Source organism: Mesoplodon mirus (assembly GCF_964341445.2).
Source record: "Mesoplodon mirus genome assembly, chromosome: 7".
Lineage (NCBI taxonomy): Eukaryota > Metazoa > Chordata > Mammalia > Artiodactyla > Ziphiidae > Mesoplodon > Mesoplodon mirus.
The window spans coordinates 26,222,473-26,246,994 of NC_138983.1; the positions used below are offsets into that span (position 1 = coordinate 26,222,473).

General features: G+C 37.6%; 1 protein-coding gene and 1 long non-coding RNA gene across 2 annotated transcripts in view; one reads left to right on the top strand and one right to left on the bottom strand.

The window, feature by feature from the left end:
- Window positions 1-10,701, bottom strand: part of LOC309807547 — a 37,447-nt gene extending 26,746 nt beyond the window's left edge. The window contains exon 1 of the long non-coding RNA XR_014294596.1: window positions 10,617-10,701. This is a non-coding gene — a long non-coding RNA (uncharacterized lncRNA). The remainder of the gene's footprint in view (window positions 1-10,616) is intronic.
- A 218-nt stretch (window positions 10,702-10,919) lies between these two features.
- CSTF3 (cleavage stimulation factor subunit 3) overlaps window positions 10,920-24,522 on the top strand; it is a 72,087-nt gene continuing 58,484 nt past the window's right edge. Inside the window, exon 1 of the mRNA XM_082627289.1 lies at window positions 10,920-11,110. Within this exon, the coding sequence (XP_082483415.1) occupies window positions 11,084-11,110 (27 nt within the window). The 5' untranslated portion in view covers window positions 10,920-11,083. The remainder of the gene's footprint in view (window positions 11,111-24,522) is intronic.

Sequence of the window (24,522 nt, forward strand, 5' to 3'; positions counted from 1 at the left end):
CTTGAAGGAGTCTGTTAGTCTAGTCCTCCAAGAAGCAGAAACTAAAACAGGATTAAATAAATGTTCAAGGATTTTATTAGGCAAGTCACCAGTGAGAGAAAAGGGAAAGGAGCCAGGGAAGGCTGGGAGGATCATCAGACTACAATGCAAGTCTGACTCCAGGTGAAAGACAGATGAAAGTAGCATCCTAGACTATCACGCAGCCAAAGAAAGATTTAATAAGCTGTTGGAAAGTCCTCAAGCCAAAATCAATCATCAAGGGGTTCTGGTTTTCCAGGAAAGGGCCTGCCTTCGTATCCCTAACACACTCAGTCCTTGGCTGGGAGCAGCTCATGAAAAGCATAGCCTCAGAGAAAACACAGGCAATGCATTTCAGCAGCTGGGACCCTTGGTCAATGAAGCTCACTGCAGCTGCACATCTCTCAGGCCCATACTCACTGGGCCAGCTCAAGGACATCTGAGTGGTGCATTTACATAGCCTCCAATACCATCATACAAAGGGAAAGCTGGTCATCAGCAAGAATGACATCAACATACTAAGAAAAATGATACAGAGAGAATTCTGGGACTAAGCCCTTGATGCCACTTCTTCCTGAAATCCAGATTTCCCTGCTTTTTCACATAATTTGGCTGTTCAGATATTCCATGGTGAGCCAATAAATTCCTCTCCTTACTTAAAAAAATAAAAAATAAGATAAAATATATAAAAACAGTAGAGTGAAAATACCAGCAACATTTTAATTAAATCAAGGCTAGTGTGTGCTGAGACTATCCAGATTGAAAGGGAGGTCTGAGCAAATGGGGCTTTCATTAAGATAGGCCTAGAAGGTACTGTGTGTTGCTATGGGAGTGTCTAGATCTTTCAGGGTGCCCACAAGATCAAAGTATATCATAATAATGTTTAAGTCATTTTTCATTCTTGTTCTCTGATGAGTATGCAGGGGAGTTTTCCAGAGGCTACATGACATGTAAGCGTATTAAAGTCAGAAGCAGTTTGAGAATCCAACTGTTTCTATTAAACCAGATATTAAAGAGATTTGCAAAATGCCATTCTTCTCACTAATCTTTTGTTTTGGAAAATGTAGTCATTTTTTATGAATGTATGTTATTTATGTTAACTTGTAATGACATCATTATTTAATTTACTTAATAAATAAATGTTGATATTTTATCAGTTTTAATTTCTATATAGCCCTCAATAATTTTTAAGAGTTTATAACACTCTTGAGACCAACAAGTCTAAGAACCTCTAACAGAAAAACTTTAGACTTCCTTCATTACAGTGATGAACAGTAGTAATATTGTTATTAATATTTGGAAATATTTTCTTTACATTTCTCAAAGATTTTAGATCCTGGCTCTTGGTGTCTCTCATCAGTACCACTCTGTTCATTTCAGTGTATGCCTAGACAAACCTTCCCACACCAACACTTTTCGATTTTTTGAGCACACCTCCAATGATCTTGTCCTCAGCCATTCACGTCTATGGTCACACCCTAGATCTTGTCATTATGGAAAACTACAGATCCTCTGTAATCTCATTTTTCTGCATTCCAGTTCTCTGATCACCACCTTCTATCTTTTTATTTATTTATTTATTTATTTGGCTGCGTTGGTTCTTCATTGCTGTGCGCAGGCTTTCTCTAGTTGTGGCAAATGGGGGCTACTCTTCATTGAGGCGCACGGGCTTCTCATTGTGGTGGCTTCTCTTTTTGTGGAGCATGGGCTCTAGGTGAGTGGGCTTCAGTACTTGTGGCACACAGGCTTGGTTGCTCTGCAGCATGTGGGATCTTCCCAGACCAGGGACTGAACCTGTGTCCCCTGCATTGGCGGACGGATTCTTAACCACTGTGCCACCAGGAAAGTCCCACCTTCTATGTTTTAAGCTCAGTCCTTCTAGAGACCCTTTATTTTATTTATTTATTTATTTATTTATTTATCTATGGCTGCGCTGAATGTCAGCAGTGAAAGCGCAGAGTCCTAACCACTGGACTGCCAGGGAGTTCCCATCCTAGAGACCCTTTAATGCCACCATAGGTCCTCAAATCTGGTGATGCTACTGTTGCTCACCTCTTGGTGCCCTCATTTCTCCTCCTTACACAGCTTAATCTCCATGGTCAATCATTGCAAACACTCCTTGCATGAAACTTCAATGTTTCTCCCTTTTGGTCGCTCACGCTCATTTGACAAAACCACACTTCTGGTTAAATGCAACACCCCCTACCCCCGTCCATTCCCCCCAGCCCCATCCCTTGCCAATCCACATATGAAATTGTGCAGCTGAACTTAGGCTGAAGCAAAACATAAAACCAAGCTGACTGGTCCATTTTAATTCCATGACCAGAAACCTCAACTGGACTCTATGGTTTGCCCCTCAATCTTACTATGTTTCCCTAGTCAATTCACCCTCAACCCCTCCCATATTACCTTAATTTTTTTTTTTTTTTTTTTGGCTGCATTGGGTCTTAGTTGCAGCACTTAGTTGCCCCGTGGCATGTGGGATCTTAGTTCCCCGACCAGGGATGGAACCCACATCCCCTGCACTGGAAGGTGGATTCTTTACCACTGGACCACCAGGGAAGTCCTCCCATGTTATCTTCTCATACCTTCTCTTCCCTCCTCAAGCCCCCAAATCCTCACCCTCAAAACTTATTTTCAACTGGTGATCTTGCTTCCTACTTCACAAGAAAATGGAAGTAATCACAAAGGAACGCCCAAAGACTCAACAACACACCTAACCATGTTCCAGCATCTTTATTCATGTGCTCATCTGTCTGTTGAATTGTTCAGGCTTCTCTCTCCAGCCAATTCCTCCTCCATTTGTGTGTGACATCAGAATCCTTCTGCCTATCTTACTCCAGCAACCTTCTGTTTTACCTCTTATGTTTTACTTGATACTGTATCATTCCTGCCAATATATAATTTTGCTGTTCTCTCTCCCACTTTATTTTTTTTAATATTTATTTGGTTGCCCTGGGTCTTAGTTGTGGCACGCAGGCTCCTTAGCTGTGGCATGCATGTGGGATCTAGTTTCCTGACCCGGGATCGAACCCAGGCCCCCTGCATTGGCAGGCAGATTCTTAACCACTGTGCCACCAGGGAAGTCCCTCTCTCTCACTTTTTAAAAATAAATTTATTTCATTTTATTTTATTTATTTTTGGCTGCATTGGGTCTTCGTTACTGTGCTCAGGCTTTCTCCAGTTGCAGTGAGTGGAGGCTACTCTTCGTTGTGGTGCACAGGCTCTAGGCACACAGGCTTCAGTAGTTGTGGCTCGCGGGCTCTAGGGTGCAGGCTCAGTAGCTGTGGTGCACAAGCTTAGTTGTTCCGCGGCATGTGGTATCTTCCTGGACCAGGGATCAAACCCGTGTCCCTTGCATTGGCAGGTGGATTCTTAACCACTGCACCACCAGAGAAGGCCTCTCCCACTTTAAGAACAAACATTTCTCTTGGTACAAACTTCCAGTTATAAGACAAATAAGTCCTGGGGATGTAATGTACAGCATGATGACTATAGTTAACAATACTGTATTTGAAAGTTGCTAAGAGAGTAGATTTTAAAAGTTCTTATCACAAGAAAAAAATAATTGTAACCACATGTGGTGATGAAAGTTACCTAGACTTACTGTGGTGATCACTTCACAGTATATACATATATATCAAATCACAGTGTTGTACACCTAAAACTAATACATGTTATATGTCCATTATATCTCAATAAATTAAAAATGAAGTGTGTGGAAGAAATATGCCTTTGGCTACCTATCTTGGTCTCAAAATCCAGAGCAATAGAAGACTGATAAATTCTACTACATAACAATTCAAAAAAATTATTTTACATGACAAAAAAAGAAAAAAACTTCCTGTCACCCCCCCCGAAAAAAAAACCATAAGCACAATTAAAAGATAAATGAGGGGTCTTCCCTGGTGGCTCAGTGGTTAAGAATCCGCCTGCCAATTCAGGGGACACGGGTTTGATCCCTGGTCTGGGAAGATCCCACATGCCACAGAGCAACTAAGCCCGTGTGCCACAACTACTTAGCGTGCGCTCTAGAGCCCGCGAGCCACAACTACTGAGCCCAGACGCCTAGAGCCATGCTCTGCAACCAGAGAAGCCACCACAATGAGAAGCCCGTGCATCGCAACAAAGAGTAGCACCCCCTGGCCACTGCTAGAGAAAGCCCGAGTGCAGCAACGAAGACCCAACGCAGCCAAAAATAAAAAAATTTTTTTAAAAAGATAAATGAGGGCTTCCCTGGTGGCGCAGTGGTTGAGAGTCCACCTGCCGATGCAGGGGACATGGGTTCGTGCCCTGGTCCGGGATTATCCCACATGCCGCGGAGCGGCTGGGCCCATGAGCCATGGCCACTGAGCCTACACGTCTGGAGCTTGTGCTTCGCAACGGGAGAGGCCACAACAGTGAAAGGCCCCTGCCGCAAAAAAAAAAAAAAAAAAAAAAAAAAAAAGATAAATGAGAAATGGGGATGAAATATTTGCAACCTATATAACACTCAAAGAGTTAATCTCTATAATATGAGAGGATTCTTGGGCTTCCCTGGTGGTGCAGTGGTTGAGAATCTGCCTGCTAATGCAGGGGACACGGGTTCGAGCCCTGGTCTGGGAGGATCCCACATGCCGCGGAGCAACTAGGCCCGTGAGCCACAACTACTGAGCCTGCGCGTCTGGAGCCTGTGCTCCGCAACAAGAGAGGCCGCGATAGTGAGAGGCCCGCGCACCGCGATTAAGAGTGGCCCCCGCTTGCCACAACTAGAGAAAGTCCTCACATAGAAACGAAGACCCAACAGAGCAAAAATAAATAAATTAATTAATAAACTCCTACCCCCAACATCTTAAAAAAAAAAAAAAATATATATATATATATATATATGAGAGGATTCTTAAAAATCAAGACAATGAAGACCAAAAATACAATAGAAAAATGGGCAAAAGACATGAATAGACAGTTCAGAGTAAAAGAAAATGATCCTTATACATATGAAAAGATCATAGCCTCACTTGTAATTAATAGGAATATGAATAAAACTATACTGAGATACCACTTGTTGAAGAAGCTGTGGGAAAGATAAATACACTGATTTTAGGAGTGCAAAGTAGCACAATTCCCATGGAAGGGAAGATCTAATAGAATTTCACATCTATTTACTCTTTGATTCAGCAATCCCACTTTTACAAATGTACCCTTAAGATACATATACATAAATATAAAACAACATATGCACAAGATTATCTGCTGAAGCATTTGTATAGCCAAAGATAGGAAACAACACAGATATCCATCAATAGGGTTGGGTAAACTCATGGTACATCCACACGGTGGAGTACTATGCAAATGTTAAAAAAAGAATGATGAAAATCTCTATTTTCATCATTTTCTCCCTACTTTAATGGTAGGGAGTGACTTCTACAATGTACTAAATGAAAAAAGCAAGTGTAGAATAGTGTGCCCTTTGTGTAAGAAGTACGGTGAAATGCATGCATTGTGAATTTTTGCAAAAAGCAATACTAGAAAGATTAAACTGAAAACCAATAAAAATGTTTATCTATAAAAGATGGGAATGGAATTAGGTGGGTGGAGGGGGTAGAGATTGAGGTGAAACTTCTCTGATTATAACTCTGTAGAAGTTTTGATTCTTGAGCCATGTAATAGGGTTTTTATATTTTCAAATAAAATTACATCTTAGAAAAACAAACATTAAAACTGAAAACAAATGCAAACAATTGAACCTAACTATATATTGAATTGCTCACATAAACTCAGAGAGAGAAGAATTATTTCAAATAACTTTTGTGTGTGTGTGTGTGTGGTACGCGGCCACTGTTGTGGCCTCTCCCGTTGCGGAGCACAGGCTCTGGACGCGCAGGCTCAGCGGCCATGGCTCACGGGCCCAGTCGCTCCGCGGCATGTGGGATCTTCCCGGACCGGGGCACGAACCCGTGTCCCCTGCTTTGGCAGGCAGACTCTCAACCACTGTGCCACCAGGGAAGCCCTCAAATAACTTTTGCACAAGGTTTACTGACACCATCCTTAATGTGACATAATCTAAGGACAAAAAGAACTTTAAAGAAATCTTAAACCTCACTCAGCAAATGTATTGTTTTTGATATTTTAGTACTGGTATTTTTAATTTAGAAACTTTAAATATATTTTGTAGGAACCAAGATTTTCAGTGTAAGAGAAAAGAGAGACAAATGTAAAATCAATAAAGAAAAAAACCAGTCATGTTAAATTTGAACTGGGAAATCCATGTATGAACTCATAATTAGAAAAATACATTTCATATAGCTGCACACTGAAAAGGCCTAGAAGCAATGACACCCAGTAGCAGAGAGAACATCTATTGCCGGCATCTTAGTTCTAATTTCTATTCCCAAATTGAAGGAACCAGAGTAACCTTGGAGCAATGACTGAATCCAAGTCTGTGATAGGGAAGGTACGTAAGTGATCCTGGGACATCTTGTGCCACTAGGCCAGAAAGTTGTCCGAGACTATTGTTACCATGTCAAAAAGACATAGAACAGTCCCATTCACCCAGGGAAGGGACCTGTACTGGCTCAAAAAGAATAATAATTGCAATCGACCGAAACAACTTAAATCTTAAAAAACTCGTGAATCCACATGATACTTAAAAAGTGAATAGGCCAAAAAATATATATATCATTTTCCACTACTTGACGTATATATTAAATCAAACCCTTTACTTTGAAAATTGGTCATTATAGGGAAAAAAGTAAGCATTTACCCTGTTTTTTTAAGGTTAATGAGGAAGAGTTCTTTTTCACATAAGAAATTTCTATTTATTTAGGAATTAGAGAATTATTTAATCACCAGATATTTCATTATTACTTCAGGAAAGATTTATCAGTAAATGACCAAACCGTCGTGAAAATTTGTTGGGGAACAGGAAATTGGCAGAGTACCAAAGCCTTACTCTGCAACTACTTAACTACTAAGGATGAAATATACCTAAAAAAGAGATATGATAGTCACCATCTTAAACAAGTGATCAAACTTAAAATCAAACTAGTAATTTGATGTATCTCCTGGTGTAATACAAAACGAAAAACATATCTATATTATGACATATTCTTGCCAAAATGTGTAACCTGAATCGAATCACTCTTTTAGCATACATTTTAGTTTATAGGAAACATGGGAAAGAGGACATGTTAAATGATACTACAAGAAAGCAATCAGATATATTCAGAATATGGACTATTCCTAGGGACAACTGGCGAACTCTCTTAAAAAATTCATAAAAAATAAAAAGATGGGCAATAAATAACTAGAGATATAACAACTAAACGCAATGCTTGAAATTTGATTGGATCCTGATTTGTAAAAACCTCCTATAAAGACATTTTTGGGCTACTTGGGAAAATCTGAATATGGACTGAATAGTAAATTATACAAGGAAATAATTGTTAATTTTCTTACGTGTGATATGTATTGCAGATATAAAGGAAATTTCTGAGATATTCTCAGAAAACACAAGCTGATTTATTTTGGGATGAAGTGTCACGATGTCTGTGATTTACTTGAAAATTATTTTGCAAAAAACTAAACTATATATGTAAATACATGCATAAAAAGCAAACATGCCAAAATGTTAGCCACTGGATCAAGATGATGGGTATACAGGTATTCATTGTATTGTTCTTTGAACTTTTATCTTTTTAAAGTTTTTCATTAAAAATATTGGGAAAAGATATTGGCATTTGAGTCAAACTTTGAAGAATAGAATGTGAATACTATTCTTGAAGACTGATGTTCTTACACTAGTTCATTTAAGACAAACTTAGAAAACAGATAAAAAGAAAAAAATTATGTAACACAGAGATAGCTACTTTTAATGTTTTGAGGCACTATATATATATATATATATATATATATATATATATATATATACACACACACACACACACAGTCATCCATGGGTATCCCCAATGGATTGGTTCCAGGACCCACCTTCCTGCCCCCCACAGATAACAAAATCTGTGGATGCTCAAAGTGCTTTATATGTATAAAATGTTGTAGTATTTGCATTTAGCTTATGACCATCTTTTAAATCCCTTCTAGATTACCTATAATACCTAATACAATGTAAATGCTGTGTAAGTCATTGCAAATACAATGTAAATCCTATGTAAATGGTTGGGAGCAGCAGCAAATTCAATTTTTGCTCTTTGGAACTTTCTGTATTTTTTTAAAAAATATTTTCAATCGATGGTTAGTTGACTCTGAGGATGCAGCACCCACGGACATGGAGGATTGACTGTGTATATTTACATCTATCTATCTATCTATAGCTATATATATATATATATATATATATATACGCTGTACATCCTATATAATGTACACTATTTTTGTATTGTTTCTTCACTTTACAACATCATGTATGTCTTTCTGTCAGTAACTGTACATTAGCATCAGTTTACTAGCTACATGACATTCCATTGTAGAGATGTCTTATGATGTACAGTAGTCTCTGCTGCCCTCCACCACCACCCCCGCCCTCCAGCTCCCCACCATCCAGTTTCAGTTACCTGTGATCAATCTTGGTCTGAAAATATTAAATGGAAAATTCCAGAAATAAACAATTCTTAAATTTTAAGTTGTGTATCGTTCTGAGTAGTGTGATGAAATCTGGTGCCACTTAGCCATCTTGGTTATCAGCTTGACTGTGGAGGTATCTCAGTGCTTGTGCTCAGTTAACCCTTATTTTACTTAGTAATGTTCCCAAAATGCCACAGTAGTGAGGCTGGCAATTTGGATATGCCAAAGAGAAATTGTAAAGTGCTTTCTTTAAGTAAAAATGTGAAAGTTCTTGCTTTATTAAGGAAAGGAAAAAAATCATGTGCTGAGCTTGCTAAGATCCATGGTAAGAACAAATCCTGTACCTGTGAAATTATGAAGGAAAAATAAATTCATGCTACTTTTGCTGTTGCACCTCAAATTACAAAGGTTATGGCCACAGTACGTGGTAAGTACTTAGTTAAGGTGGAAAAGGCATTAACTTTGTACAATTAGATATTCTGAGAGAGATAAAGCGCACGCGCACAAATGGGCACAATTCACGTAACTTTTACCAGTTTGTTGTTATAACTGTTCTATTTTATTACTGTTGTTAATCTTCTATTGTTCATAATTTATAAATTAAACTATGATAACATAGGTATGTACAGGAAAAAATAGTATATATAGGGTTTGGTACTATCCCCTGTTTCAGGCATCCACTGGGGGTCTTGGAACATAGGATAAGGGAGCTACAGAGGATGAGAGGGAGGGATTACAGTGTTTAACTAGTCCTCTATTGTTGGATGGTGCAATAAACATCTGTAATATACACCCTTTGCTCATGTGTCTGATTTCTTGGAAGTGTAAGAATTCAGGCTGTGAAATGTAAAATAGCTAGCTAGTGGGAAGGAGCCACACAGCACAGGGAGATAAGCTCAGTGCTTTGTGACCACCTAGAGGGGTGGGATAGGGAGGGTGGGAAGGACACACAAGAGGGAGGAGATATGGGGGGTATATGTTTATGTATAGCTGATTCACTTTGTTATATAGCAGAAACTAACACACCATTGTAAAGCAATTATACTCCAATAAAGATGTTAAAAAAAAAAAGAATTCAGGCTGTGCAAAGGGCAGAGGTGGAAATATGAGCAGAGGCATGGGAGATTGAAAAGAATAAGGAGTGTATGGGAAAGGCTGAATAGTTTACTTTGGACCATAGGCCACTGTAGACGATAGGGTGTTATAGGTCTTATGATGATCCTTGAACGTAAAAGACTTTGAGAAGACCTGCTTTCACTTAATCTTGGACTATGCCAAGTACAGTTCCAAGCACTCTTTCATGTATAACTTATTTAAATTGCAGGTACTGGGAATTCCCTGGCGGTCCCGTGGTTAGGACTCCACACTTACACTGCTGAGAGCGCAGGTTCCATCCCTGATGGGGGAACACATATTCTGCAAGCCTCGTGAAGCGGTAAAAAAAAAAAAGCAGGTATTGGGCTTCCCTGGTGGCGCAGTGGTTGAGAGTCCACCTACCGATGCAGGGGACACGGGTTCGTGCCCCGGTCCGGGAAGACCTCACATGCCGCGGAGCGGCTGGGCCCGTGAGCCATGGCCGCTGAGCCTGCGCGTCCGGAGCCTGTGCTCTGCAACGGGAGAGGCCACAACAGTGAGAGGCCCGCGTACCGCAGGAAAAAAAAAAAAAGCAGGTATTATTATACTCGTAATTATAGGCAAGGAAACTGAGGCACAGAGATGTTTAATTGCCCACGGTTACCCATCTAGCGAGAGATGAAGCCAGGTTTCAAATGAATGCAGGCTGGCTCCAGAGCCGAAGCGCTATTATCAAGAACCATGGTGGGATGCTGAGCTTAAAACCTGGGCCTTACTCACTTCAAACCTTAGACACATGAGTAAACGGTGACGGTATAAATTAACATGGGCTTGATCTGTCCCTTTAATACCGCAAAAGCGTGAAGAGCATTAGCTGAGACCATAGAGAACTTCATAGAGTCCTTATCTCCAAAATATAGGAAGCATTTAACACTTAGCATTGCCTCATAAGATGGCCAGCTTGCCTGAAGTGAACCGATTTGCAGGCTTCAGCAGTGAAGAGGCGCGCTCCACAGCTTGATAATTAACTTCCAAAAGGCGCGCGAGCCTCCGCGGAAAACAGTTTCCCGCCTCCCAGCCGGTTGCAGCTCGTTCAGCAACAGCCTCTCTACTCCAAGGCTGTGACGTCCCGCACTTGCATTGGGCCCGCCCCTTGGATCTTTCTGCTTCTGCGTGGTTGATAATCGATGATTTTGCGCTCTTAACTCCGCCCACTGCCCCGGAAGTTAATGTAGAAGTCACACCCCCTCCTTGGCCGGCCCGGGCGCAGCCATTTTAATTCATATCTGAGTGGGCGGTGGCGGTTCTTGTCGGCCGTCTGGCTCCGCTGGGCAGGGGACAATTTTAGTTGTTTGGGGGTGGTTTTTAGTTTAATTTTTCTTTTCTAGCTTGGCACCGCGGGCCAGTTCGCACGTTCTAGTCGTCTGAGGCCATGTCAGGAGACGGAGCCACGGAGCAGGTGAGGAAGGAGAGTGGTGGGGCCTCGTGGCGACCTCTTCTCTCCCTGTCTCTGTTCGTCCGAGTTCTCCAGCCATGTTCGCTGAGGAGGAATCAAGGGTCTAATGAACCCGAAAGATAGGGTACAGAAGTACGGTGGGAATGGGGAGCAAGATCTAACTGAGATTTAAAACTTTTTTGGCTTCTCTGTCTTAGGCGTTAAGATGAACAAATATTTGATTTAGACAATAGCCAGGAAGCTACTTCGTCCTATTTAGATTCATGGGACTTCTCTGGTGAGAGTCTTTCCTTTAATACCATTTTGGTGTTAAGGGGTTAGGAATTGATTATTTTAACGTGTACCCGCTGTTTTCGAAAAACTTGACAGTGTTCCCTCCACCGCCTTTCCGATATATACTGTACCCAGAAAAAGGTTTGAGAAGTAATTTAAGATGAAACTAATGTGGAGAAATAGACTCTTGCATGAGCGAATGAAGAAGGAAGCAGTTTAGGAGTAAGAGCATCGTTATGCTAAGATTTGGGAATTTTGTGGCTTTCTCCTGCTCCTTCCCTTTCTTCTATCAACATTTCATTTTCATTTTTCCAACGAAACAAATAATTGTAGAATTTGATAAATCGGAAATGAGAAGTCTGTTTGGCCCACTGTAAGTAAAAGCATCTGTTTTTTAGTACTGGATATGTGACATTTAAGTATTTTAAAATTCAGATTTTTAGTGATTTGTTTCTTTTGCTCTTTATTCAGAATTTTGTAGGATAGTATTTACCTTTGAGTTTGAAAGAGGAAACTGGTGTTTTATGGAAGCTGTCAATTTATTTTTCGATTCAAGACCGGTATGTTTAGGTAAATAGTTTTTAAAATGGAGGCTAGCTAGACTGCAGTCTCAATTTCCTGAAATTTCCCATTGCCATAGCAACGAAATACACTTAGGTTTTCGTTTTTGAAGTCCCCAGCTTTTAACGTGGGGGCTGTTCTTGGAGGTTGACAGAGATGAGGCAGAATTGGAGTGTTCCTATTGAATAGGGTGACTGTAAATTTTATTATGTCGGGAAAGTTTGGCTAAACTGAATTTTGTGTTTGCTCGTCGACTGATTTCAGTCCTGAAATTTTCACAGTATTTACATTTTACATACTGTTAGAATGCCCAAGAATTCCAAGTCTTAAAATCGTTATGTCAAGTCTGTTTTTGTATACCTTCCCTTTTTCTGGGCTCATGTTTTGTCACCTGAAAGTAGAGGAGGAGTAATGTACTGAGGTTTTCATTGAAAACTTCCCGAATTCATTGTTAATTTTTAAATTTATCTAAAATTGTAAACACACTGAAATGTTGCCATGACCTTTCATTTCAGAACTGTGGTGTTTTAAGTGGGAGAGAAGGTGGCAAAAATTTAAAGAAAAAAATTTCACCCAAAAGTTTTATGTGTAAAGTTTAGGACATAAGGAAAAGTGCAGTGAACAACTGCAGTACAGTTCTTCACCTAGAATCGACAGTTGTTGAGTGTTTTGCCATATTTGCTTTATCTCGTTGTATATATTTATTTGAAAGTAAGTGACATATTCATCCCCCCTTATTTCAGCATTCTTTTATACAGTATAAGGCATTAATGCTGTTATATAACCATTATACCATTTCCCACCTAAGAAAATTAATAGCAATGCCGTATCATTTCTAAAAATAAGTCCTAAGAATGTGATTCATAGGGTTTTATTATTTTAAAAATCAGAATCTACACTAATACGTATAAAATGGATAACTAATAAGAAACTGCTATGTAAAAAAATAAAATAAAATTCAAAAAAAAATCAAAATCTAATCTAGGTTATTTGCATCATTTGGTTATGTCTCTTGAATCGTCCCTCTGTTTTTTCTCCCCTAGAATATTTATTGTCTATTGAAGAATCCAGAACAGTTCTCTTGCAGAACTTCTCATTTTATGTCTGGGTTTATTTGATTTGTGTGTGTGTGGTGTCATTTAACTTGTCCCCTCATCTTCTGTATGTCCTGAAAATTATGGTTATGTCTAAACTCAGAACTTTGATAATATTCAGGTTAAATATTTTTGTGTAGAATACTTTTTTTTTTTTAATTTATTTTATTTTATTTTTTTGCTTTATAACAAATTTAATCAGTTATACATATACATATGTTTCCATATCCCCTCCCTTTTGCGTCTCCCTCCCACCCTCCCTATCCCACCCCTGTGTAGAATACTTTATAACATCACATCAAAAGGCACTTCATGCTAGGTTGTTCCAGTGTTAGTAATGGTTAAGTTTGCTCACTTGATCAGGGTTAGGGTAATGACTGCTGGATCTCTTCATTGTAAAGGATTATTCTCCCCTTTGCAGTTAGTAATCTGTGGGTTGATAACTGTGTTCCTCAATAACCTTTTGTCTAGTTATTTATCATCAATTGATAATCCTTAAATAAATCAGTTGTTTCCTTGAAAGTGGCAAATGGTGGTTTTAAAAAAATCCTATTCTGTCTCTACTTACTGGCTCATATTTTTTCCTCAAAGATGAAATTCCTTTCTTCTTTTCCCCTCCTTTTAAAAGATTGAGGATAGCTGTGGATTCATGGGGTTTCTCTGTATTTACTATGTTAAAATCAGCTATAGCCTTTTCTTTTTCTTTTCTTTTTTTGTTTTTTAAATGCTTAACTTGTCCTAGCCTTTATGGTGCCTCCTATATGCTATATATTTTTTCCATCAGTCTGTAAGACATGTTTCGACATCTGATGATCAACAGATAGTTATCTTCATATAGTCTTTTAAACTCTTTAAAGATACATTTCAAACATGCAAGAAATTCTATCATAGAGCTTCAACTCACAGCGAAACATGTTTTCTCCATACTTTCACTTACTCTCCCCACCTCTATTAACTTTGAAGCAAATCGCAGATACTGTATTATTCAGCTTTAACTGAAATGGTAATTAAATGATACCTTAAAGAGTGGCATGATCAAAAATAGGAATCCATTAGCTTGCTTGGTGTGTAAGACAACAGTTAATGAAAATTTAGAGGAAAAATGAGATGATGGACAAGGAAAAAAAAGACTAAACAGAACTGAAGAATAATAAGAAAAACATCAAAACCACTCTGAATCCTGGATTTGCTTTGGAAAGATGGTAAGGGTGGGATAGACAAAGGTGGGATAGACAAAGAATCCTGTGAGATATGAATTACAGATTTCTTTTAGTTGGTTAGCATTGAAACTCAAAAAAGGTTTTGTTCAGTAAACCTGATAATATCTTAAATTTGTTATTCAAAAATATAGATGGTCCTTTCTTCGTACTGGATCTCTAGATTTGTGCTGTATGAAAGAGGGAAATGATTGTAGACAAGCAAAATCACAGCTAAGGTTTATTGTGATTTTTTTTTTTTAACCCTTGTAAGGAAGTTCTATTTTACATTTAGAGGGCTATTTAAATTACCTTGCAGTTTTGGTGGGTATTCTTCTGGAGCTTCGTGTTTACTGTTTTTGTCAGTTTAATGGTGACAAAACCACCTGCATATAGGTTTTGTTAGGTTTTCTCTCTAACAAAAGCACATCTGGTTCCCGTGTGGAATTATGGGTATATTTTTATCGTGTACATTTTTTTTACTGCTTGATTCAACTTCTGATCTCATTCTTCACTCCATTTTACCTTGCGCATCACCTCTACAGAATTTAATAGGCTATTGGTTAGAGTTCCTCCACTGGGTTTTGAGTTGAAAGGCTGCCTTAGTTATTCACCATTTCACCTTAAAAACCTAGAAACACTGTTTTGATAATTAAAGGTGTTCACTAAATAAATGGATAAATTTTTGCATTCAGGCTATATGCTATATGTTACAAAATTTTAAAGAATTGTATCTTTTGGGAATACAGGCGCTTATAATTATTGTTAATAATCAATACAAAGTAAAATATTTGGGGGCATAAGAGTGAATGGTTTCTAAAGTTTTGTTATATGTATTTGGCCAAAGAAATGTATTTGGCCAAGTCAGTTCCCATGAACCTTTAAGTCCCTAAAATTCTGTTTCTACACTTTTGTGTTTTAGGAGTAAGATTTCAGTTTTCAAACAATTCATAGTCTATCCTAGAACTAGGAAGGCCTAAAGTATAAAAAGAATGATCCTTACTTCGGAAAAATTGCATGACTTGAAGGAGCACAAATTAATTGCCAATAGTTCTTAACAAAAAGGGGAATTTAGGGCCATAAATAATTGTTTTGCTTTGGGTGAAAAATAATTTTAGGAAGATATAGAAAATATGAAAAATATGTGTTCTATTATATACTTACTAATTAGGAAAGAAAGATGAAACACTCAAGTGTTGAAACCTGATTTATTTTGTTGAGTAACCATTAATATCTAGTAGGGGTTAAAGGGAAATAGTGCCAATTTTAAACCCAAGTGGATGTGTGTGGAGGTTAGAAGAGGGAGGGAAAGGCCAAGAATATATGTTATAAAGAATATATGTTACAACAACAGTGTGTTCTTTGGATCCAATTATTCTTACCTGTTGTTAACAAAATCTTTCTGTAATAGCCTTTCCTACTTTTCCCCCTCCTATTTTAAGATACTTAGTATAATAGTTTGGTGCAGGCAAATTTGATTGATCTTACTGTTAATATTTCTTGAGGAAACTGACTACATAGAATACTCTGTTTGGCAGTAATTATTCCTAAGAGAGATTGATCTGTGTTTACAGAAATATTGGTTTTCCGGAGAAGTACAACAGAAGGAGATTGTGTTAGAAGAGATTGCATTCCCTCAGCATTAGGAATACAGAAATTTACATCCTAGATAGACCTTCCAGAATGGCAAAATCTATTCAGATGTTTGTACCTATTCAGTGGATGATTGCAAAAAACAGTTCATAGTTTTAAGCTTTTCTGCCATTGTCTCTAAATCTTTATTCCTCTTTAGACAAGACCTAGTTGTGAATTTGAGTCTTTTTGTTTTTACTGAACAGTTGGTAATGGTGTGAGAATTAATTTTAAAAGAGATTTTAGTTAAACAAATGTTTAAACTATTTTTAGATTAATGGATAGGTTATAATCAGCAGTAAATATTGAATAAAACCAGAAGGGTAAAGCTGTGTCCTAATTGTTGTTTTCTAATGTTTCACTTAGTTAATCGAGTGAATTAATATTTTGGCTACTCCTGGTCTAAAGCTGCATTTTTCAAATTCTAAAATATTAAGTTTTTATTTATAGTTTGTAGCTGTTTGTTTCCTGGGGGATGAATAAACAAATTTAATAAGCAAATATGATAAGTATAATTATTTGGACCAATAACCATTAGCCTATTTTTTCTTTAAATTTTGCAATTGTTTGCATGTTTAGTAGATTTTAGTCTTTGGAAGGTTTGAATGGATTATATACAGGATACATATTCAGATTCATTCACAAAAAACATCTAGTAGAGTTTTGTTGCACTGGTAAAGGAACATAGGACTAAGCTGGCATCCAGTATTAATGTCATCTGTCACATAAAATGCTTAATTCTCTAGGCATATGAATCGACTCAGTTATTACTTGCAGATAGTCTTGCAGAGTGCTACCCTAGTCTACTTTTAACTTTGAAAAAAAGACTACCAAGACAGACTTAAGAGTTGGAATGTATGTATTTTCAGTTTTCTTAATGTTTTAACAACAACAAAAGGAATGACTTAGGTCTGATTCCACTTTATTTTTGAGGAAACACCACATTTGGAAAAAAATATATTTACAGAACAGATGGATTAGGTGGTGTTTCTCAGAATGGAGTCCATGGTCCATTGCATTATATTCACTTAGGTGCTTTATAAAAGTATAGGTGCCTATACCTCAATTTCAGACATACTCTGAATGTAACAGATTCTGTAGGTGAGGCTGAGAATCTTCATTGGAAATGAGTATCACATGTGATTTTTATGTAAATGAAAGTTTGCAAATCACTTAGGTTAGGGATTGAAGATACTTGGACCTTCAAAGTTGGTTTTGAATACATTGATAAAATAAATGGAGAGGGCTTCCCTGGTGGCGCAGTGGTTGAGTCCGCCTGCCGATGCAGGGGACACGGGTTCGTGCCCCGGTCCGGGAAGATCCCACATGCCGCGGAGCGGCTGGGCCCGTGGGCCATGGCCGCTGAGCCTGCGCGTGCGCCTCCGGAGCCTCTGCTCGGCAATGGGAGAGGCCATAACAGTGAGAAGCCCGCGTACCGCAAAAAAAAAAAATAATAATAATAAATAAATGGAGAAAAACATTGCAGATTATTTGAGGATGGTTAGGCCTTTGATAGTATTTTTACTGATTTTTCTCTTCCTACTGTATTTAGACACTCATTATCCTTAATAGTGGAAAGTACTCATTACAAAACTAGTTTTGAGACTCTTCTCTGCTTGTTCTGTTGCAAAAATCTTGGTCAAAAAGCTAATATAGGTTTACATCCTTTAATTTACTACATTCCTCCCTGCATACTTTTGATGTTTATCACTTGGTTTAAATTTTCACTGACCTCTAGTTTAACTTAATTTCCATATGACCTCCAGCATAACACCCTCCCCCATTTACCACAAAAATAGCTGTTTGGAGAAAGAGAAGTACATTTTTTCCTGTCCAGGTTTTACTTCCCTCGTGGAAATGGAAAGAAGAAATTAAATTAGATTATAAATTATTTAATTATTAATATAATAGTGTCTGTCACTTCACACCCCACGCCATTAACAACCACCTAATATAAATTAAGCTATCATATAGAAAGAAAGTGGTTTGCAGCTTAACTCGGTTTCCCAGAGGCTACATGACATATCCACAGTTATATGAAAAGGCTATTAAAAATGTTGCTCCCTTTTCCAACTACATAATTGTAGTTTTGTGGTCTTATACTTCATCAAAAACAATATGTTGCAATAGGTTGAAAGCAGAAGCAGGTGTCTTCTATTCAGCCAGACATTAAAGAGATCAGAAAAATGTAAAACAGCGCCATTTTTCACTAATTTTAATTTTGGAAAATATTTTAAAATAAAATCAGAAGTTTATTTTAAATGAATTAACACATTAAAATTTTTACAGTTTTCATTTTTAGTATGATAATGTTGATTTAACCCCCACATTTTAAAAGAAATCTCTGGTTCCCCATTTTTAAGAGTGCAAAGCGATTCTTTATAAGAAGTTTGAGAACTGTTGAAATAGTGCAGGGAGCTTGTGAGACAATGTCATAAGTTCTATTTCTGAGTTAGCTTCACAAAACAAAAGGTTAAATATAGAAAGTAAAAAGACAACCAGCTGAATGGGAGAAATTTTTTGTATATCGTATATCCAATAAAGGACTAGTATCTATAATATGTAAAGGACTCTTGCAATGCAATAACAAAAAAGAATTAAAAATGGGCAAGCAATCTGAAAAGACCCTTCTCTAAATATATACAAAAGCCAATAAGAACATGAGAAGTGCTGAATTTCATTAGTCACCAGGGAAATAAAGATCAAAACCACAGTGAGTTACCACTTTACCTGCTCGGATGGTTATAATCATCAAAAAGATGGATAATAACAAGTGTTGGTGGGGATGTAGAGAAATTGGAGCCCTTACGCTGGTGGGACTGTAAAATGGTTCAATCGCTTTGGAAAACAGTCTGCCAGTTCTTCAAAATGTTACGCAGAGGTTTGCTTTTTGACCTAGCAATTTCACTTCTAGGTATATACCTAAGTAAAAAGAAAACACAAAACGAATTCCACTCAAAAACTGGAAATAATCCAAATGTCCATCAACTGATTAATAAATAAAATGTAGGATATCCATGCAATGGAATACTTAACAATAGAAAGGAGAGTACTGATATATGATAAAACATGAACCTTGCAAACATGCAAAGTGAAAGTCAGAAACAAAACACATTGTATGATATCATTTACATGAAATACCTGCGCATCTATAGAAACAAAGTAGATTGGTGGTTGCCTAGGGCTAGGGGGATTGGGAAATGGGATTGCCTGTTAATGGGTACCGGTTTTTATTTAGGGTGATAAAAATGTTTTAAAATTTATTATGATGGTGAATATACTAAATTTAAGCCATTGAATTTTACACTTTATTTATTTATTTATTTATTTTTTGCTGTACGCGGGCCTCTCACTGCTGTGGCCTCTCCCGTTGCGGAGCACAGGCTCCGGACACACAGGCTCCGCGGCCATGGCTCGCGGGCCCAGCCGCTCCGCGGCATGTGGGATCTTCCGGGATCGGGGCACGAACCCGTGTCCCCTGCATCGGCAGGCGGACTCTCAACCACTGCGCCACCAGGGAAGCCCTGAATTTTACACTTTAAATGGGTGAATTGTGGGCTTCCCTGGTGGCGCAGTGGTTGAGAGTCCGCCTGCCGATGCAGGGGACACGGGTTCGTGCCCCGGTCTGGGAAGATCCCACATGCCGCGGAGCGGCTGGGCCCGTGAGCCATGGCCGCTGAGCCTGCGCGTCTGGAGCCTGTGCTCCGCAACGGGAGAGGCCACAACAGTGAGAGGCCCGCGTACCACAAAAAAAAAAAAAAAAAAAAAAGTGAATTGTATGGAATGTGATTGTCTCAGTAAAGCCATTATTAAAAATAAAAAAGGTCAAACATGTATAATGTATCCTATCTCCATACTTTAAGCCAGTTGTACGCGGGTTATTATTCACATAGAAAAGTTGATATTTTAGCAGTACACTACGACTAGAAAAACAGTGCATAGATCAGGTACTGGAGGTAGTTCCTCAGCAACATTTTCGCCTTATACAAAAAAAAAGTCTGTCTACTTGACAATTTTTTCTGATTTTTGTACCCATTTGAAATAGTATATGTTGGTGTGTATGTGTATACTCCTTACAGTTGTGTTATTTTTCTGGTTTTTAAAATTGTGCAAATCAAAGAAGTTCCCACTGTCCTACTATTATCATTAAATGTGCATGCCTTGGGAACTGAACTAGTCCAGCTTTTGTTTTGCTCATTTGATTTGGGGCCCATCCTACTCCCCATTATCATTCCCCTGAAGAATGATAATGGGATTACAGATATTCCAAAGACAAAAGCTGGATTTTGATAGAGTTTCTCTATAGTAATGTTTTTGGGACATGTAAGCATGAGACGGCTCTTCTTTTGCTATAACTAAGGAGAGTTCTGACCTCATTCCATTACAAATGGGCACTGGAAACTTGCGGCAAGTTTTCTTAAAGTGACCTATTTCTCTGATCTGACAACAGATTCAGGAAATAATATTACAAGTCCATTCCTTTTGGACGCTCAGTCTCCTTGTGGATACTAGAAAACTGTTCAATTTTCATTTGCTTTACAGCAGTGTGGTAACCAGGCCACAAAACAAAAATGTTATGCTTTTGGTTACCCAATTGGCTCATAGCTGTGGTGATGAACAACTTTTTATTGTGAGAATTAAATATGGCCTTTAACTACCAGAGGATACTCTTGGCCATTTTGGTTACCTTCTGTTGTGAATTAATTCAGTTGATTGAGAATTATCTAGATAGATTGTTTTATGAACATTTAACTACATCCTTGTCCAGAGGAAAACATTTAGGGTTATAAGAGATTCTGTGAAGAGCTGAGCCATAGTTCTGCCAGATTCTAACTGGACTTTGGGCAGATTCATGTAAAATTTAGTTATATTTTTTATTATGAAACGGGGTTATCAGTTGCTTAGCGAGGAGTGACAATGCCTAACATAGTAGATGCTCAATAGATTTTTTTTTTATGTCTGATCCAACATCCTTTCCATGGGGTTCTTGGGTCCCTGGTAACCTCTTCCCCCAGGTGTCTGTGGATAGAATTTTCAGGGTTCCCTGAACTTGAATGGGCAAAATAAAACTTTTCACTAATCTCTAACTGAAATTGAGCCTTTCCTTCTATTACGAATGTAGGCAAGAAACCACACTAGTAGCGTTAGCAATAGCTGTGTGACTGGGACAGACGTATTCAAAGTACTGTTGGCACTCATCACTAGACTCGCCACTAGATTTTGTTGTGTTAAGTATTTATTACAATATAAACTTTGTTTAAAAATATTTTTATAATTACATTTCAGTATAATTGGTTTCCTTTGAAATCCTGCATAGTTTATTTTGTGTATTTAAGAACATTATCCCTAGAAAGTCCCATAGGTTTCACGAGATTGCAGGAAGTTTCAGCAGCACACACAAAAAAAGTTTGGAATCCCTAGAGAGCCATAATTTTCAACTGAGGCTGCACATTAGAACCTCCTGGAGAGTTTTTTTAAAAATAGTGACGGTCCAGGCCCCTTCCTAGAGATTCTGTTCTAATTGATCTAGAGCGAGGCTTGAGCATCTTTTTAAATTCCCTTTACCCCAGGTGATTCTGATGTGCTGCCAGGGTTGAGAATCACTAAGTGAATGGCTTGTTTTATTTTGTAAGGAGACATTTATACTTGCTGCAATTATGCTGGTCAGATATTAGATGCTATCTTCTGAGTTTCTCTGTTCTTTTGCAGATTATGGCATACATTATCTAATTTTGGTAGGTTAATTTTCAGCAAGTGGATTTGAGTGATTTGGCCTCCCACCAGACTGCTTTGAAACACTAATTGTTAGCATTGATTAATTTAGCTGGTTTTTAATTCCTGATTTAAAGTTCCAGTATCACATTTACTTCTTATTTTACCGTTAACATATTATAGTTGATATCTTACAAATCCTAGTTTATTTTAAAGTATTTTTAAAGTTTGTCAAGAAGTAAACCGTTTGAAAGAAATCTTTATTTTGTTGTATCCCAAGTGCCCATTCAACAATGTCCGGCACACACTAGACACTGAACAAATATTTCTCAGGTGAACAGTAAAAATTCAAACAGCAGAAGAATATACAGTGTGTGGAGTACGCTTGTATGTGGTGTGTGTGTCTCCCCATCTGCTCCTATTTTTTTAACTGGCTATTATGGAGATTGTTCCATGTTGCTGTTTATAGAGCTGCATTGCTTTGTTCCTTTTAGTGACTACAGATTCCATAACTTATTTAGCCAGTTCTTTTACACATGATTATTTAAATTATTCCTAGTCTTACACAACAACAAACAGCCATGTAGCTGATTACTCTCCTGTGTACATCTTTGTGTACGTGTAGAGTAGGATAAGTTGTCAGAACTGGAATTCAGGGTCAGATATTCATGTTAAATTTTGATCAATATTACAGCTTGTTCCTGCCAACAATTCGAGAATGTCTGTTTCTATTGATATATATCCTTGCCAGTGCAATGTTAATTATAAAACACCTTTGTGGGTGCTTAAAGCTTAGCCTTCCAATGCAGGGGGTGCAGGTTCAATCCCTGGTCGGGGTGCTAAGGTCCCACATGCGTGGCCCAAAAACCAAAACATAAAACAGAAGCAATATTGTGACAAATTCAATAAAGACTTTAAAAATGGTCCACATATGAAGTGAGTAGCATTGACATATATACACTACCAAATGTAAAATAGATAGCTAGTGGGAAGCAGCTGCATTGCACAGGGAGAGTGACCACCTAGAGGGATGGGATAGGGAGGGTGGGAGGGAGACGCAAGAGGGAGGGGATATGGGGATATAGGTATACATATAGCTGATTATACAGCAGAAACTAACACAACATTGTAAAGCAATTATAGTGCAGTAAAGATGTTAAAAAGAAAATGGTCCATATAAAAAAAAGTCTTTAAACCCAGAAACACCCTTGATCTCTATCTTGTGGCTTACATTTGTATTGCTTTCGAATGTTTAAAGTTCATTGTTCTTTTTCTATGAACTGTTCGAATACTTTGCCCATTTTCTTTTTGAGTTTCTGATCTTTTAGTGACTGGACTTTATATTAATAAATTTAATACTTTGCCATGTGTGTTGGGGATATTTTTTAAGTTCGTTTTTCACTGTCATTGTGATACTTTTCCCATGCACAAATGTAAATAAACTTTATGAATTAAGTTTACTCTTTTCAGAGGCTTTTAAAGAGCCTTCCTGGGCAAAGATACATTTCAGTATATTTTCCAATGGTTCTTGTGTTTTTGTTTTTAATGTTTAAATCTTTGATCTATCTGAAATTAATTTGGTAGAAAGGGTAAAATAGGAATTCAACTTTATTTTGATAGATACAGTTATTCTAGCACCATGCATTGAATAACCCAACATTCCGATTTGAAATGCCACCTTTATTATTTGCTGATTTTCCATATATCCTCTTTTTGAACCATCCTGATCTGGTGATTTATCACCATTGCAGTACTCTTTATTTGTCATTTTATGTTCTATTATGTGGGTGGGACCAGTGGTCCTCCTTTATTAAACTTTTCCAGTTTTAGTTTCTAAACTAAAGTAGTTTAAGCAAGCTACTTACAAAGCTCTTGTGTATTAGTTGAATATCCTAATTTTGATACACAATTATATTAGTCTTTTAAAACATGGTTTTCTTTCTAAATAAATGTATACTTATCAGTGGTGGAAACTGATTTATTCCAAAGAAAAGTATACTTCTTCCAGGTAATTTTTTTCCCCTAGACACATGACTTGAAAATTTTTTTCCCAACTGCTATTTTGACAGAATTGCTTGGTGAAATATTAATTGCCACTAAGGGGAAAAAAAAAAAGGAAAAAGAAAGGTATTAGGGGCAATGCTTCCCTCTCTATCCCCTCTTGAATGTTACTGATATTTATTGCCATACTGTGGATTTCAAGAAGTCCTACAAAAAAGGTAAAACCAAACTTAGTACAGATTAACATTTATCTGAATTTTTTGAGTATCACTTTCTTTTTGTGGCACACAGTACTATTCTGAACAACAATTTGAGAAGTAATACTTGTATTTATGCCTCAGGTCCTAGCTACTCTTTTAGGTATTAATTTTTTAAGATTATATTTCTATAAGAAAAATAAAACTACCTTATTAAAGAGTTTAGGAAATATTAAAAGAAGGGGGGGGGGAAGTCACCTGTACTTCTACCACCTATCACCCAGACATGACTACTAAATATTTTAGTACAACCTTTTCAATCTGTTTTATTAGGGATTTCTTTTATAGTTTTCATTATGTTGTATATACACTTTGTAAATCATGCTTTTAAAACTTTCACGTCAAAAATAAAATTTCCGTGTCATTTCATGCTTTTTCTTTGTGGCTCAGGATGAATTCTGTATAGCAGTGTTTCTCAGTGTTGGTCCAGGGACCCTGTGGGTTCCCAAGACTTTCAGAGGACCTGTGAGTTCATACTGTCTCATAATAGATTTAAGACATTATTTGCCTTTTTCACTGTTAATCTCATGAGTCTACAGTGGAATTTTTACATGAGTTGATATTGCAGAAGGTTGAGTGCAGAAGCAGATAAGAAAATCCAGCTGCATTTTGAAGTCCGACATTATATAGATTTGCAAATATATGTAACATAATCTCGCTGAATTTTTAAATAGTTATTTTTCATTGAA